The sequence below is a fragment of the Macaca mulatta genome, chromosome 19 (assembly GCF_049350105.2).
Source record: "Macaca mulatta isolate MMU2019108-1 chromosome 19, T2T-MMU8v2.0, whole genome shotgun sequence".
NCBI classification, from domain to species: Eukaryota; Metazoa; Chordata; class Mammalia; order Primates; family Cercopithecidae; genus Macaca; species Macaca mulatta.
In genome coordinates, this window is record NC_133424.1 from 23,213,702 (window position 1) to 23,233,373 (window position 19,672).

Here is a 19,672-nt window from a genome sequence, read left to right on the forward strand (position 1 = left end):
TAACATCCAAGTTAAATTAATCCTCCTCACCACGGATACCCCCCTCACTTAGGTGTCCCTTGTTCACCATCCTCCATGAAATCAATATCCCGCACAAGAGTGCTACTCTCCTCGCTCCGGGCCCATAAATCGTGGGGGTAGCTATAATGAACTGTATCCGGCATCTGGTTCTTTACCTCAGGGCCATATAACTAAGATCGCCCACACGTTCCCCTTAAATAAGACATCTCGATGGATCACGGGTCTATCACCCTATTAACCAGTCACGGGAGCTCTCCATGCATTTGGTATCTTTTATCTCTGGTCTGCACGCGACCCCATCGCAGAAAGCTGGTCCCGCCACAACACGTCCCGCAGAACCTGTCTTTGATTCCTAGTCCATGCCATTATTAATCGCACCTACGTTCAATATCCTAGCCCCACATAAGTTTTACAAGGTGTTATTTAATTCATGCTTGTAGGACATACCAATAATTACCATGTAATCCATTTTCAATCACACTGCAAATAACGCAGGAAACTATCAACAACCCTCCCCACCCCCATCTCTGACTTCTTCTCCAAAAATTCACTCTTGCCAAACCCCAAAAACAAAAGCTTTCACACACCTAGCCAGAGATCGCGTTTTCATCTTTTAGGTGTGCACAACTTCAACTGCCATTTCCTCAACTAACACAACATTACTTCACTTTACCCCTCTTAACTTCATCCCACTCCTTCTCTTTCCTACTTCCTTGCTCTCATGCACTTGTTCACTACTAAATATGGGCCCTCAGTGTCACAACCCAAAAGACAGCACCTCACAACTATACTTCTCTCCGTGCTTATGTAGCTTAATTCACCTAAAGCAAGACACTGAAAATGTCTAGACGGACTTGCACACCCCATGAGCAAATAGGTTTGGTCCTGGCCTTTCTATTAGCTCTTAGCAAGATTACACATGCAAGCATCCCTGCCCCAGTGAAGACACCCGATAAATCACTACGATCATATGGAGTAAGTATCAAGCACGCACAATGCAGCTCAAGACACTTTGCTCAGCCACACCCCCACGGGAGACAGCAGTGACAAACCTTTAGCAATAAATGAAAGTTTAAGCTATGCTACAATCTAGGGTTGGTCAATTTCGTGCCAGCCACCGCGACCATACGATTAACCCAAGCTAATAAAAACCGGCGTAAAGGGTGTTTTAGATCTAGTCAAATAAAGCTAAACTCCATCTAAATTGTAAAACCTTAGCTGATGTAAAATAAACTGCGAAAGTGGCTTTAAAATTTCTGAACACACAATAGCTAAGACTCAAACTGGGATTAGAGATCCCACTATGCTTAGCCCTAAAGTTCAATAGTTAGAACAACAAAAGATTTATGGGTAGAGGTGACAAGCCTACCAAGCCTGGTGATAGCTGGTTATCCAAGATAGAATGTTAGTTCAACCTTAAGTTTACCTGTAGAACTACCCAATCCCCCTGTAAACTTAATTGTTAGTCTAAAGAGGGACAGCTCTTCAGACATCAGGAAAAAACCTTGTATAGAGAGTAAAAAATCTGACCTCCATAGTTGGCCCAAAAGCAGCCATCAATTAAGAAAGCATTCAAGCTCAACATCAATTATATAAAAATTCCAAACACACTACTAAACTCCTTATTCCACATTGGATTAATCTATCATTTCATAGAAGCAACAATGCTAATATAAGTAACATGAACATTTTCTCCGCCGCATAAGCCTAAATCAGACTGAAAAACTTCACCGATGCTTAACAGCCTAACACTAACAAACAGAAACAAGTCAGTATTACTCACACTGTTAACCCGCCACAGGCATGCTTTAAGGAAAGGTTAAAAAAAGTAAAAGGAACTCAGCAAACTTAACCCCGCCTGTTTACCAAAAACATCACCTCTAGCATTACCAGTATTAGAGGCACTGCCTGCCCGGTGACACATACTCAACGGCCGTGGTACCCTGACCGTGCAAAGGTAGCATAATCACTTGTTCCTTAAATGGGGACTCGCATGAATGGCATCACGAGGGTTCAACTGTCTCTTACTTTCAACCAGTGAAATTGACCTGTCTGTGAAGAGGCGGACATGAAACAATAAGACGAGAAGACCCTATGGAGCTTTAATTTATTAATGCAATCAAAACTATACAAATCCACAGACCCTTACCCCACCACACCTGCATTAAAAATTTTGGTTGGGGTGACCTCGGAGCATAACGAAACCTCTGAACAGCCTACGCTAAGACTACACAAGCCAAAGCAAACCAGCACCTGTAATTGACCCAATGACTTGACCAACGGAACAAGTTACCCTAGGGAAGACAGCGCAATCCTATTCCAGAGTCCATATCGACAATAGGGTTTACGACCTCTATGTTGGATCAGGACATCCTAATCGTGCAGCAGCTGTCAACGGTTCGTTTGTTCAACGATTAAAGTCCTACGTGATCTGAATTCAGACCGGAGTAATCCAGGTTGGTTTCTATCTATTCTATATTTCTCCCTGTACGAAAGGACAAGAGAAATAAGGCCCACTTCATAAAGTGCCCTCATTCCATAGATGACCTAATCTCAATCTAACAAAATAACACCAACCCAACCCCAAAACAGGGTTTGTTAAGATGGCAGAGCCCGGCAATTGCATAAAACTTAAAACTTTACAATCAGAGGTTCAACTCCTCTTCTTAACACCATGTCAACAACAAATCTCCTACTCCTTATTATATCCGTAATGGCCGCCATAGCATTCCTCACACTCATTGAACGAAAATTACTGGGCCACATACAACTACGCAAAGGACCAAACACCATTGGCCCCTACGGGTTGCTACAACCTTTCGCTGACGCCATAAAACTATTCACGGAAGAACCCTTAAAACCTTTAACATCTACCACCATTCTCTACATTACCGCACCAGCCTTGGCCTTTTCCATTGCTCTTCTCCTATGAACTCCCCTTCCCATACCCCATCCACTAATTAACTTCAATCTAGGACTTTTATTTATTCTAGCCACATCTAGTCTAACTGTCTACTTCATTTTATGATCAGGATGGGCATCAAACTCAAACTATGCACTAATCGGAGCACTATGAGTTGTCGCCCAAACAATCTCATATGAAGTCACTCTTGCTATTATTCTCTTATCAGTCTTACTAATAAGCGGCTCATTTAATCTTCTCATACTTATCACAACACAAGAACACCTCTGACTCCTCCTACCATCATGACCCCTAGCCATAAAATGATTCACCTCCACATTAGCTGAAACAAACCGAGCTCCTTTCGACCTCATAGAAGGCAAATCGGAACTAGTCTCAGGCTTTAACATTGAATATGCCGCAGGCCCATTCACCCTGTTCTTCATGGCTGAGTACATAAATATCATTATAATAAATGCCCTAATAACCACAATCTTCCTAGGCACATTATACTCTATTAATTCCCCAGAACTATTTGCAACGTGCTTTACCACCAAAACACTTCTTCTAACCTCATTATTTTTATGAATCCGAACAGCATATCCTCGATTCCGCCATGATCAACTTATACACTTACTATGAAAAAAATTTCCTCCCACTTACACTAGCTCTTCTCATATGACATATCTCAACACCTGTTGCAATCTCCAGTATTCCTCCGCAAACCTAGAAATATGTCTGACAAAAGAGTTACTTTGATAGAGTAAATGATAGAGGCCCTAATCCTCTTATTTCTAGGATTATAGGTATCGAACCTACCCCTGAGAACCCAAATTTCTCCATGCTACCTACCACACTCCATCCTAAGTAAGGTCAGCTAAATAAGCTATTGGGCCCATATCCCGAAAATGTTGGTTATACCCTTCCCGTACTAATTAACACACTAGCCCAACTTATTGTCTACCTCACCATAATCACAGGCACTCTCATTACAACACTAAGCTCACACTGATTCCTCGCCTGAGCAGGCCTAGAAATAAATATACTAGCTTTCATCCCAATTCTAATAAAAAAAACAAACCCCCGTTCTACAGAAGCCGCTATTAAATATTTCCTGATACAATCCACCGCATCTATAATCCTCATAATAGCAATTATCTCCAACAACCTACTCTCCAGATGCTGAACCACAACAGACAACATCAACCAACTTTCATCTCTAGCCATAACAACAGCCCTAGCCATAAAATTAGGAATAGCCCCCTTCCACTTTTGAATCCCAGAAGTCACCCAAGGGACATCTTTAATTTCTGGTCTGCTCCTCCTCACATGACAAAAACTAGCTCCCATCTCAATTATATACCAAATACATTCTTCAACCAATACAGATATTCTCCTGACCCTCTCTACTCTATCTGTTATAATAGGCAGCTGAGGAGGCCTTAACCAAACAGAACTACGCAAAATCATGGCATATTCTTCAATTACTCACACAGGCTGAATAATAACACTAACCTACAACCCAAATATCACAATCTATTACCTAACCATATACACTATTATGACAACTACCGCATTCCTAACTCTCAACCTAAACTCAAATACCACAACTCTTATACTATCCTGCACTTGAAACAAACTAACCTGACTAATACCATTAATATCAACCACCCTCCTATCCATGGGAGGCTTACCCCCACTAATCTGTTTCCTACCCAAATGAATTACCATTCAAGAACGTACAAAAAGCAATAACTTCATCATCCCCTCCATTATAATTACCATAACCCTACTCAACTTATACTTTTATATATGCCTAATTTATACCACCTCCATAACAATACTCCCTACATCCAACAATACAAAAATAAAATGACAATTCAAAAATACAAAACCCATACTCCTCATCCCCCCACTCATTATCCTCACCACCCTCCTCTTACCAATTTCTCCACTAACCCTAGTCATCCTCTAGAAATTTAGGTGAAGTAAGACCAAGGACCTTCAAAGCCCTCAGTAAATTAAACCACGCTTAATTTCTGAAATATATAAGGACTGCAGATTCTATTCCACATCAAATGAATGCAAATCAATTACTTTAATTAAGCTAAGCCCTTACTAGATTAATGGGACTCAAACCCATAAAATTTTAGTTAACAGCTAAATACTCTAACCACTGGCTTTAATCTACTTCTCCCGCCGCAGGGAAAAAAGGCGGGAGAAGCCCCGGCAGAAATTAACTGCTCCCTTGAATTTGCAATTCAACATGAAAATCACCTCGGAGCTGGTAAAAAGAGAACTTTAATCTCTGTCTTTAGGTTTACAGCCTAATGCTTACTCAGCCATTCTACCCCCCTCCCCCACCTATGTTCGCCTACCGTTGGCTGTTCTCAACAAACCACAAAGATATTGGAACCCTTTACCTACTGTTCGGCACATGGGCCGGGATCATAGGCACAGCTCGAAGCCTTCTTGTTCGAGCTGAGCTGGGTCAACCAGGCAGCCTATTAGGCATCGACCATATCTACAATGTTATCGTTACAGCCCATGCGTTTGTCATAATGTTCTTTATAGTTATACCCATCATAATCGGAGGTTTCGGAAACTGATTAGTACCACTAATAATTGGTGCCCCCGACATGGCTTTCCCCCGCCTAAACAATATGAGTTTTTGACTTCTCCCCACTTCCTTTCTACTGTTACTGGCATCTGCGGCAGTAGAAGCCAGTGCTGGGACAGGTTGAAGAGTTTATCCTCCTTTAGCAGGAAATTTCTCCCACCCAGGAGCTTCCGTAGATCTAACTATCTTCTCACTTCACCTAGCAGGCATCTCCTCCATCCTAGGGGCTATAAACTTCATTACCACTATTATCAACATAAAAGCCCCTGCAATATCTCAATATCAAACCCCCTTATTCATCTGGTCAGTGTTAATCACAGCCATCCTTTTACTCCTCTCTCTACCAGTACTAGCTGCCGGCATTACTATATTACTAACAGACCGTAATCTAAATACCACTTTCTTTGATCCTGCCGGAGGAGGGGATCCTATCTTGTATCAACATCTATTCTGATTTTTCGGACACCCCGAAGTCTATATCCTCATTCTACCTGGATTTGGGATAATCTCTCATATTGTGACATATTACTCCAGAAAAAAAGAGCCATTTGGCTACATAGGTATAGTTTGAGCTATAATGTCAATCGGGTTTTTAGGCTTTATTGTGTGAGCCCATCATATATTTGCAGTAGGAATAGGTAGACACACGAGCCTACTTCACTTCCGCCACTATAATTATTGCAATTCCCACTGGCATTAAAGTCTTCAGCTGACTTGCCACGCTTCACGGAGGCAATATCAAATGATCTCCCGCAATACTTTGAGCTCTAGGCTTTATTTTTCTCTTTACCATAGGGGGCTTAACCGGTATCATGTTAGCAAACTCATCATTAGACATTGTACTACACGATACGTACTATGTTGTTGCACACTTTCACTATGTATTATCGATAGGAGCTGTATTTGCTATCATAGGAGGCTTCATTCATTGATTCCCCTTATTTTCAGGCTATACTCTAGACCAAACTTATGCCAAAGCCCACTTCACCATCATATTTGTAGGTGTAAATTTAACCTTCTTCCCACAACATTTCCTCGCCGTATCCGGAATACCCCGACGCTACTCTGACTACCCCGATGCCTATACCAGATGAAATATCTCATCCATAGGCTCCTTCATTTCCCTAGTAGCAGTAATACTAATAATCTACATAACCTGAGAAGCCTTCGCCTCAAAACGTAAAGTCTCATTAATTGAACAGCCCTCTACCAACCTAGAGTGACTGCATGGTTGCCCTCCACCCTACCATACATTTGAAGAACCAACCTACATTAAACTAAACGAAAAAGGAAAGAATTGAACCTCCTAAACTGGTTTCAAGCCAGCCCTGTGACCTCCACAACTTTTTCAATAAGATATTAGAAAAACTATTTCATAGCTTTGTCAAAGCTAAATCATAGGTTAAACCCTATATATCTTATATGGCTCACTAAATTCAACTAGGCCTACAAGATGCTATATCCCCTATCATAGAAGAATTAATTGCTTTTCATGACCACACTTTTATAATTGTATCCTTAATTAGCTTTCTAGTCCTATATGCCCTGTCTTCAGCTCTCACAACAAAACTAACCAACACCAATATCACGGACGCCCAAGAAATAGAAACAATTTGAACCATCTTACCCGCAATCATTTTAATCTTAATTGCTCTTCCATCCCTGCACATCCTATATCTAACAGACGAGACCAACAACCCCTCTTTTACTATTAAATCAATTGGACACCAATGATACTGAACCTACGAATACACAGATTACGGAGGATTAATCTTTAACTCTTATATACTCCCCCCATTGTTCTTAAACCCAAGAGACCTTCGACTTCTAGAAGTTGACAACCGAGTAGTTCTCCCAATTGAAGCCCCTGTCCAAATAATAATTACATCTCAAGATGTCCTACACTCATGAACAATTCCTACTCTAGGCCTAAAAACAGATGCAGTTCCTGGACGCCTGAATCAAACCACATTCACCGCTACACGACCAGGTGTATACTACGGACAATGCTCAGAAATCTGCGGTGCTAACCACAGCTTCATACCCATTGTCACAGAATTGATTCCAGTAAAAATTTTTGAGATAGGGCCTGTATTTACCCTATAGACCCCCCCCCACATCTCACTCCATAACTCTCTGCAAAATATTCTTATAATACACTGTACAGCTATCCTAGCATTAACCTTTTAAGTTAAAGATCGAGAGAAATACCCTGTCTGCAGTGAAATGCCTCAACTAGATACATCCGTATGGTTTACTATCATCATAACTATACTCCCCACACTATTTCTTATTATACAATTAAAACTACTAAACACAAACTACTACCCACCTCCCCACAAAAGAATCCCAATACACAAACCTACAATAACCCCTGACAATTGAAATGAACGAAAATCTATTTGCCCCATTTACCTCTCCAACAATCCTAGGTCAACCTGCTGCAGTACTCATCATTTTACTCCCCGCGCTACTATTTCCAACCTCCAAACACCTTATTAATAATCGACTAATTACCATTCAACAAAACCTAATCCAACTAACCCTAAAACAAATAATAATATCCCATAATACCAAAGGACAAACCTGGTCCCTAATACTAACATCTTTAATTATTTTTATCTCAATAACCAATCTTCTCGGACTTCTACCCTACTCATTTACACTCACCACCCAACTATCTATAAACCTAGCCATAGCAATTCCCCTATGAGCAGGGACAGTAATCATAGGCCTTCACTTCAAAACTAAAAGCTCTCTGGCCCACTTCCTACCACAAGGCACACCCACTCCCCTTATTCCTATACTAGTAATTATTGAAACAATCAGTCTATTTATGCAACCAGTTGCCCTAGCCGTACGCTTAACCGCCAGTATCACAGCTGGCCATCTACTAATGCACCTAATAGGAAGTGCTGCACTAACATTATCAACCATCAACCTCCCTATCACCTCACTAATCTATGCACTTCTAGTACTATTGACCATTCTAGAAATCGCAGTGGCCCTAATCCAAGCCTATGTCTTCACACTATTAATCATCCTTTATCTACGTGATAACACTTAATGACCCACCAATCTCATGCCTATCACATAGTTAAACCTAGCCCCTGACCACTAACAGGGGCTCTCTCAGCCCTGTTAACAACATCAGGCTTAATTATATGATTTCACTTTTACTCCACCACTCTACTAATGCTAGGCCTACTAACCAACGTGTTAACCATATACCAATGATGGCGTGACATTATTCGAGAAAGCACCTACCAAGGCCACCATACAATACCTGTCCAAAAAAGCCTTCGTTATGGAATAGTCCTTTTTATCATCTCAGAAATGCTCTTCTTCACCGGTTTCTTCTGAGCATTCTACCACTCGAGCCTTGCTCCCACCCCACACCAACAGGAATTACTCCCCTAAATCCCCTAGAAATGCCCCTTTTAAACACCTCCGTACTACTTGCATCAGGAGTTACAATCACCTGGGCCCACCACAGCCTAATAGAAAGTAATGGAAAACAAACAATCCAAGCTTTACTCATTACAATCCTACTAGGCATCTACTTCACCCTACTACAAATTTCAGAGTACTTTGAAGCGCCCTTCACTATTTCCGATCGTATCTATGGCTCAGCATTCTTTATCACCACAGGCTTCCACGGACTTCACGTCATCATCGGATCTACATTCCTTATTACCTGCCTTATCTGTCAACTATTATACCACTTCACATCTAACCACCATTTTGGATTCGAAGCCGCTGCTTGATATTGACACTTTGTAGATGTGGTCTGATTATTCCTTTATATCTCTATCTACTGATGAGGATCCTACTCTTTTAGTATAATTAGTACAGTTGACTTCCAATCAACTAGTTTCGATACTATTCGAAAAAGAGTAATTAACCTAGCATTAGCACTGACAATTAATACCCTTCTGACCCTCCTGCTAATAATTATCATATTCTGACTACCCCAGCTGAACTCTTATGCAGTAAAAACCGATCCTTACGAATGTGGCTTTGACCTTCTAAACCCTGCCCGCATTCCCTTCTCCATAAAATTTTTCTTAGTCGCCATTACCTTCCTACTATTTGACCTAGAAATTGCCCTACTACTACCCCTACCATGAGCTCTCCAAACAACAGATCTTCCAACCATGCTTAAATCATCAGTTACACTAATTATTGTCCTAACCCTAAGCCTAGCCTACGAATGAACTCAAAAAGGACTGGATTGAACTGAATTGGTAAGTAGTTTAAACAAAACAAATGATTTCGACTCATTAGATTGTGATAACCATACTAACCAAATGCCTTTCATCTATATAAGTGTTACACTAGCATTTATAATCTCACTCCTAGGTATGTTAACCTATCGCTCACATCTAATATCCTCCCTATTATGCCTAGAAGGAATATTATCATTACTGTTTATTATAAGTACTCTTATAGCTTTAAACATGCACTCCTTACTAGCTAACATTATACCCATCGCCTTACTAGTATTTGCTGCTTGCGAAGCAGCAGTCGGTCTTGCCCTACTAATCTCAATCTCTAACACATATGGTCTAGACTATATCCACAACCTAAATTTACTTCATTGTTACAATTATACTACTACCAACAACGTGATTTTCCAAAAATAGCATAATCTGAATTAACCTTACCGTACATAGCCTAACCATCAGTATTATCCCATTATTTTTCAACCAAACCAGCAACAATCTCCTCAACTACTCAATCCATTTATCTTCCGACCCTCTAACGACACCTCTCCTAATATTAACTGCCTGACTCCTGCCCCTTATGATTACAGCAAGCCAATATCACTTACATAATGAATCCCCCTCACGAAAAAATTCTCTCTCTCCATGTTAATTTTCCTACAAATCTCTCTAATTCTAACATTCATAGCCACAGAACTATTCATATTTTATATTCCTTTCGAAACCAGTCTCATTCCTACCCTAATCATCATCATCCGATGAGGCAGCCAAGCAGAACGCCTTAACGCAGGCACATATTTCCTATTCTATACACTAACTGGCTCTCTCCCCCTACTCATTATGTTAATCTATACCTATAATAGTTTGGGTTCACTAAACATCATGCTACTCACGCTCATGACTCAAAAACTAACAACCACTTGATCCCACATCTTACCTGACTAGCATGCATAATAGCCTTCATAGTAAAAATACCCCTGTACGGCTTACACTTATGACTCCCCAAAGCCCATGTTGAAGCCCCCATTGCTGGATCAATAGTCCTTGCTGCAGTACTCCTAAAACTAGGTGGCTACGGCATGATACGACTCATCTCTATCCTTAAGCCTACAACAGAACATATAACCTACCCCTTCCTTATATTATCCCTATGGGGCATAATCATAACAAGCTCTACCTGTCTTTGACAGACAGACCTAAAATCACTCATCGCATACTCCTCCATAAGCCACATAGCCCTAGTAATCATAGCCTCCCTCATTCAAACCCCCTGAAGCTTCATTGGTGCAATTGTTCTTATAATCACCCACGGACTCACCTCATCCATATTATTTTGCCTAGCAAACTCAACTATGAACGAACCCACAGCCGCATTTTACTACTTTCCCGAGGACTCCAAATACTATTTCCATTAATAACCTTTTGATGATTTGCAGCAAACCTTACCAACATCGCCCTACCCCCTACTATTAACCTAGTAGGAGAACTCCTTGTAATAATAACCTCATTCTCCTGATCATACATCACCATTACGCTTACAGGACTTAATATGCTAATTACAGCCCTCTACTCCCTCTATATATTTACCACAACACAACGAGGAATACTTACATATCACACTACTAATATAAAACCTTCCTTTACACGAGAAAACATACTAATATTCATACACCTTTCCCCTATTATACTCCTGTCCCTTAACCCTAATGTTATTCTAGTTTTCACCTCCTGTAAATATAGTTTAGCCAAAACATTAGATTGTGGATCTAACCATAGAGGCCTGCCACTTCTTATTTACCGAGAAAGCTAGCAAGGGCTGCTAACCCATGTCTCCGTTTTTAATAAATACGGCTTTCCCAACTTTTAAAGGATTACAGTTATCCATTGGCCTTAGGAACCAAAAACATCGGTGCAACTCCAAATAAAAGTAACAACCATGTACACCTCCATTACCATAACAATCCTAACCACTCTAATTCTACCAATTGCTATTACCTTTATTAATCCCAACAAAAAGCACCTATACCCATACTACGTAAAAACAACTATGATATATTCTTTCACCATTAGCCATCTCCCCATAATCTTGTATATTCTCCTGGACCAAGAAGCAATTATCTCAAACTGACATTGAATAACAATCCAAACATTAGAATTAACATTAAGCTTCAAATCTGATTACTTCTCCATAATATTTATCCCAATTGCACTATTCATTACTTGATCTATTATAGAATTCTCACTATGATATATAAGTTCAGACCCAAACATTAATCAATTCTTTAAGTACCTTCTCACATTTCTCATCACCATACTAATTTTAATCACTGCCAACAACCTCTTTCAACTTTTCATTGGCTGAGAAGGCATAGGAATTATATCCTTCTTATTAATTAGCTGATGGTAGGCTCGAATAGAAGCCAACACAGCAGCCACTCAGGCAATGTTATACAACCGTATTGGCGATATCGGCTTTATCCTAAGCATAACATGGTTCATCCTACATTACAACTCATGAGACTTTCAACAAATGTTTATCCTAAACCCCAACCCAAGTCTTCTCCCACTAATAGGTATTCTCCTGGCAGCAACAGGAAAATCAGCCCAATTTGGTCTTCACTCTTGACTACCTTCCACCATAGAAGGCCCAACACCAGTCTCAGCTCTACTCCACTCCAGCACGATAGTTGTCGCCGGAGTATTCCTGCTCATCCGTTCCACCCTCTAATAGAAAATAATACATTAATCCAAAGCCTTACATTGTGCCTAGGAGCCATTACCACCATATTCATAGCAGTTTGCGCCCTAACACAAAACGATATTAAAAAAATCGTAGCCTTTTCCACCTCAAGCCAACTGGGCCTCATAATAGTTGCTATCGGCATCAACCAACCATACCTAGCGTTTCTACATATCTGCACCCATGCCTTCTTCAAAGCTATATTATTCATCTGCTCTGGATCCATTATTCATAACCTAAACAATGAACAAGACATTCGAAAAATAGGAGGGTTATTTAAAACAATACCCCTTACTTCAACCTCCCTATTTATTGGCAACTTAGCACTTGCAGGCATACCCTACCTCACAGGCTTCTACTCCAAAGACCTCATCATCAAAACCGCAAACATGTCGTATACCAACGCCTGAGCCCTATCTATCACTCTCATTGCCCATCCCTAACTAGCTTACAGCACCCGAACTATCTTTATAACCCTAACAGGACAACCCCGCTTCCCAACCTCAATCTATATTAATGACAACGACCCCACCTTATTAAAACCAATCAAACGCCTCACTATTGGCAATATACTAGCAGGATTTCTTATCACCAACAATATCTCCCCTACTTCACTCCCCCAACCAACAATACCTCACCATGTAAAACTCTCAGCCCTGTATCTAACCACCCTGGGCTTTCTAGTAGCCCTAGACCTTGCCCTTATAACCAACAAACTTAAAATAAACATGCCATCACACACATTTAAATTCTCCAACATATTAGGATATTACCCTATCACAATTCACCATATAACCTCCTACCAAAATCTACTTATAAGCCAAAACCTATCCTTCCTCTTACTAGACTTAACCTGACTGGAAAAATCTATAACCAAAACAATTTCACATATCCACACTACCATCTCCACCATCACAACCACCCAAAAAGGCATAATCAAACTTTACTCCCTCTCCTTTCTTATTCCCCTCATTCTAACTTTATTCCTAATAACATAATCTATTACCCCGAGTAATCTCAATAATAATGTATACACCAACAAACAACGTTCAACCACTAACCACTACCAATCAACGTCCATAGTCATACAAAGCACCTGCACCAATAGAATCCCCTCGAACTAACCCCGACCCCTCACCCTCAAAAATCACCCAATCCCCCATACTATTAAAGTTAACCACCACCACTAAATCATCAAAATCTCTAACTCATAAAATTAAACCCACCTCCATCGCTAATCCTACCAGAAAACTCACAAAAACCTCAAGCCCCGATCCCCATGTTTCAGGATACTCCTTAATAGCCATCGCCATAGTATACCCAAAAACAACTTTCATACCCCCCAAATAAACTAAAAACATCATTAAACCCATATACGCTCCCCCACAATTCAAAATAATCACACAACCAACTATACCACTAACGATTAATGCCAACCCTCCATAAATAGGAGAGGGTTTAGAAGAAAACCCCACAAACCCCATAACTAATGATACGTTTAACAAAAATAAAATATATGTCATTGTTCTCACGTGGACTCCAACCATGACCAATGATATGAAAAACCATCGTTGTACTTCAACTACAAAAACATTAATGACCCCAATACGCAAATCCCACCCAATCCTAAAAATAATTAACCACACCTTCATTGACCTACCCACCCCACCTAACATTTCTATATGATGAAACTTCGGCTCACTTCTTGCAACCGGCCTAATTCTACAAATTATTACAGGACTATTCCTAGCAATACACTACTCACCAGACACTTCCTCTGCCTTCTCCTCAGTCGCACACATCGTCCGAGAGGTAAATAACGGCTGAATCCTTCGCTACCTCCACGCCAACTGTGCCTCCATACTCTTCATCTGCCTTTTTCTACATGTAGGCCGAGGCCTCTACTACGGCTCCTTTCTTCTCACAGAAACTTGAAACACTGGCATCACACTTCTACTCATAACCATAGCAACAGCCTTCATGGGCTATGTACTCCCATGAGGCCAAATATCATTCTGAGGCACCACCGTAATTACAAACCTACTATCAGCAATCCCATACATTGGAACCAATCTCGTCCAATGAGTTTGAGGTGGATATTCTATTGAAAACCCCACCCTCACACGATTCTTTACCCTTCACTTTATCCTACCTTTCATTATCACAGCCTTGACTACTCTACACCTATTATTTCTACACGAAACAGAATCAAATAATCCCTGCGGAATTTCCTCTCACTCCGATAAAATCGACTTCCACCCCTACTACACAATTAAGGACATCCTAGGCCTAGCCCTCTTTTTCACAACCTTAATAACATTAGTATTATTCACGCCTGACCTTCTAAGCGATCCAAACAACTACATCCCCGCCAACCCCCTAAGCACGCCTCCACACATTAAACCAGAATGATACTTCTTATTCGCATATGCAATTCTATGATCCATTCCTAATAAACTAGGAGGGGTGTTAGCACTCCTCCTATCAATCCTTATCTTATTATTCATACCCACTCTCCACAAATCCAAACAACAAAGTATGGCATTCTGCCCACTCAGCCAGTTCCTATTTTGACTCCTAATCACAATTCTAACTCTTACCTGAATCGGAAGTCAACCAATAAGCCAACCCTTTATGACTATTGGACAAGTAGCATCCGTAATACATTTCACCACAATTCTAGTCTTAATACCACTTGCCTCCCTAATTGAAAACAACCTGCTCAAATGAACCTGCCCCCGTAGTATAAATAAATACACCAGTCTTGTAAACTGAAAATGGAAAACTTCTCCCTAGGGCAACTCAGAAAGAAAGTACTTAACTTCACCACCAACACCCAAAACTGGCATTCTAACTTGAACTACTTTCTGTCTTTTATGGTATGCAAGCTTTAAATGCAACTTAAGTATTAAACATTTCAATAAACTTTTATGTAAATCGTGCATTACTGTTAGCCAACATGAATACTATATAGTACTATATATGTTTAACTGTACATAGCACATATTCTTACATACTTACTAAACACAGTCCCACAACATGCTTACAAGCAAGCACTCTAATAGATCAATCAACTGTAACACATAACAACAAGACTGAAAGCTCAAGCATCACAACCCGAATATCAACTAACCTATTGTTCATTTACAGTACATAGTACATTAAATCGTTCACCGGACATAGCACTTCCAAGTTAAATTAATCCTCCTCACCTCCTTGTCTTGTGCAGGTTTTCAAAGGGAATGCTTCTGGTTTTTGCCCATTCGGTATGATATTGTCTGTGGGTTTGTCATAAATAGCCCTTATTATTTTGAGATACGTTCCATCAATACCTAGTTTATTGAGTTTTTAGGACGAATGGGGTGTTGAAATTTATCGAAGGCCTTTTCTGCATCTATTGAGATAATGTGGTTTTTGTCATTGGTTCTGTTTATGTGATGGATTATGTTTATTGATTTGCTTATGTTGAACCACCCTTGCATCTCAGGGATGAAGCCATCTTGATCATGGTAGATAAGCTTTTTGATGTGCTGCTGTATTCAGTTTGCCAGTATTTTATTGAGGATTTTTACATCCATGTTCATCAGGGATATTGGCTTGAAATTTTTTTGCTGTTGTTGTGTCTCTGCCAGGTTTTTGTATCAGGATGATGCTGGCCTCATAAAATGAGTTAGGGAGGCTTCCCTCTTTTTCTATTGTTTGGAATAGTTTCAGAAAGAATAGGTCAGCTCGTCTTTGTACCTCTGGCAGAGTTCAGCTGTGAATCCATCAGGTTCTGGACATTTTCTATTGGTAGGCTAATAATTACTGCCTCAGTTTCAGAACTTGTTATTGGCCTCTTCAGGATTTATTTTATTTTTATTTTTTGAGGGTTTTTTTTTTTTTTGTCGCTCTCTCCTTCTGTTCTGCTCTTAGTTATTTGTTATGTTCTGCTAGGGTTTGAATTTGTTTGTTCTTGCTTCTCTAGTTCTTTTAATTGTGATTTTAGCATGTCTATTTTAGATCTTTCTTGCTTTCTCTTGTGGGCATTTAGTGCTGTAAATTTTCCTCTAGACATTGCTTTGTCATAGTCCCAGAGATTCTGGTATTTTGTGTCTTTGTTCTCATTGGTTTCAAAGAACTTTTTAAGTTCTACTTTCATTTAATTATTGACCCTGTAGTCATTCAGGAGCAGGTTGTTCAGTTTCCATGTAGTTGTGCGATTTTTAGTGAGTTTCTTAATCCTGAGTTCTAATTTGATTTCAGTGGTCTGAGAGACTGTTATGATTTCCATTCTTTTACATTTGCTGAGGAGTGTTTTGCTTCCAATTATGTGGTCAGTTTTAGAATAAGTGCGATGTGGTGCTGAGAAGAATGTGTATTCTGTTGATTTGTGGCAAAGAGTTCTGTAGATGTCTATTAGGTCTGCTTGGTCCAGAGTTGAGTTCACCTCCTGAATATCCTTGTTAGTTTTCTGTCTCATTGATCAGGCTAATATTGACAGTGGGATGTTAAAGTCTCCCACTGTTATAGTGTGGGAATCTATGTCTCTTTGTAGGTCCCTAAGAACTTGCTTTATGATTCTAGGTGCTCCTGTATTGGGTGCATATATATTTAGGATAGTTATCTCTTGTTGTTGCATTGACCCCTTTACCATTATGTAATGCCCATCTTTGTCTCTTTTGATCTTTATTGGTTTAACGTGTGTTTTATCAGAGACTGGGATTGCAACCCCGGATTTTTTTCTTTTTTTTCTTTCCATTTGCTTGGTAAATATTCCTCCATCCATTTATTTTGAGTCTATATGTGTCTTTGCACATATAGACTGAAATACAGCACTTAGATGGATCTTGACTCTTTATTCAATTTGCCAGTCTGTGTCTTTTAATTGGAGCATTTAGCCCTTGTGTTTAAGGTTAATATTGTTATGTCATTATGATGCTAGCTGGTTATTTTGCCCATTAGTTGATGCAGTTTCTTCATAGTATCGATGGTCTTTACAATTTGGTATGTTTTTGCAGGGGCTGGTACCAGTTGTTCCTTTGTGTGTTTAGTGCTTCCTTCAGGAGTTGTTGTAAGGCAGGCCTGGTGGTGACAAAGTCTCTCAGCCTTTGCTTGTCTGTAAAGGATTTTATTTCTCCTTCACTTATGAAACTTAGTTTGACTGGATATGAAATTCTGGGTTGAAAATTCCTTTCTTTAAGAATGCTGAATATTGGCTCCCCACTCTCTTCTGGCTTGTAGGGTTTCTACAGAGAGATCCACTGTTAGTCTGATGGGCTTCCATTTGTGGATAACCCGACCTTTCTCTCTGGCTGCCCTCAACATTTTTTTCATTTCAACCTTGGTGAATCTGGCAATTATGTGCCTTGGGGTTGCTCTTCTCAAGGAGTATCTTTGTGGTGTTCTCTGTATTTCCTGAATTTGAATGTTGGCCTGTCTTGCTAGGTTGGGGACATTCTCCTGGATGATATTTTGAAGAGTGTTTTCCAACTTGATTCCATTCTCCCTGTCACTTTCAGGTACCCTAATCAAACGTAGATTTGGTCTTTTCACATAGTCCCATATTTCTTGGAGGCTTTGTTCATTTCTTTTTATTCTTTTTTCTCTAATCTTGTCTTCTTGCTTTATTTCATTCAGTTGATCTTCAATCTCTGATCTCCTTTCTTCTGCTTTATCGATTCAGCTATTGATACTTGTGCATGCTTCACGAAGTTCTCATGCTGTGTTTTTCATCTCCATCAGGTCATTTGTGTTCTTCTCTAAACTGGTTCCTCCTGTTAGCAATTCGTCTAACCATGCCATAAGACTGTTTGCAAATCACTTTTATCTTGCAGCTCCCAAAATTCTCTTTTTGTCTGTAACTATTGAAATTGTGATTATAAATATGTTTTTGTTATAAATGTATTTGTGTGTATCGTAATTTGCTTTTTGAGCTTTTTTATTTTTACATAGTTTTTCTTAATTTTAGAATCTTTCATTTATTTATTTTTGTATTTTTATCACCACAATTTAGATATTTTTGTTCTTATGCTCATTTTTCTAACTTTTTATAGTCTTTTGTGTTCCTGTTTCATGCATTATTATTCCATTTTAAAAATTAGTATATAAATTTTTAGTGGTTTCTTTCTGAAATTTTAATAATATTTTTGGTGGCATTATGTTGCCCTATTTTGTATAGATTGTATGTAATCTTTGAGATTTGGACATTTAAAAAGGTTACCTGTCACAAAATTTATTAATGTAGCTTTGTCCTGGCATAGTCAGAAAGCAATGGTCTTGACTAGAGATTGTGTGGGTCTGTCAAACATGTTCTTCAGATTTGTGTTGTCTGAAATTTTGTGCTTACTTTTAGTTTAAAGAGATTACGTTTCTCCTGAAAAGTAATTACCTGGTACACCTGTTCTGTCTCTGCAGCACTGCAGTGCTCTGCTGCAGTGTATTTACCTTTGGTCTCAGCAGACTCAAAATGAAAGTATACCATCATTTATTTCAGCAATTTATGTCATGGGAGACAGAAACCAGTGTGTGGAAAGGCCAGTAGAAGACAGAAATTAAATTGTACATGCCAATATTTTACTTTCCTTTAAAGAAAAGCCAGAAGTTACAATTTACTTCTGAAGGGACTAGGTAATACTGAGGAGCAGAAAGAGTTGTAATGGGTAAATGTAACAAACTTTTCTTTTTTTCTATGTGGTTCTTTGCATTGGGTTTAATTCAGACACTGTACACACTTAACTCATGTATAAATTATCCACATATGTATTTTGGTCTGTATGTTTTCATTACATTTATATGTCTGTGAAGAATTAGGGCCTGTGTCATATTGCAATGTAATCTTACTTATGTAGTTTGAATAATTTTATAGGTTAGATTTGGAAACTGTATTTATCTGAGTCTAATAAGTGGACTAATTTGTTATTTTTATTTCTTTTCAGTTATATGTTCTCATTTTGCTCAACACCTTTGTCCAGAGCAGGGCATAGAAGATTCTCTCCGAAAAGTGATATTGAGAAGATGTGAAAAATGTGGACCTGAGAATTTACAGTTAAAAATTGGTTGTACCAATGTGGATGAGTGTAAGGTGCACAAAAAAGGTTATAATAAGCTTAAGCAGAGTTTGACAACTACACAGAGCAAAGTATTTCAATGTGGCAAATATGTAAACGTCTTTCATAGATGTT

The 19,672-nt window shown here is 39.4% G+C and overlaps 1 protein-coding gene across 1 annotated transcript in view; it reads left to right on the forward strand.

Moving 5' to 3' along the window:
* Window positions 1-19,672, forward strand: part of LOC144337077 (zinc finger protein 728-like) — a 57,860-nt gene that overhangs the window by 25,360 nt on the left and 12,828 nt on the right. Inside the window, exon 5 of the mRNA XM_077979900.1 lies at window positions 19,427-19,516. Coding sequence (XP_077836026.1) covers window positions 19,427-19,516 — 90 coding nt within the window. The remainder of the gene's footprint in view (window positions 1-19,426; window positions 19,517-19,672) is intronic.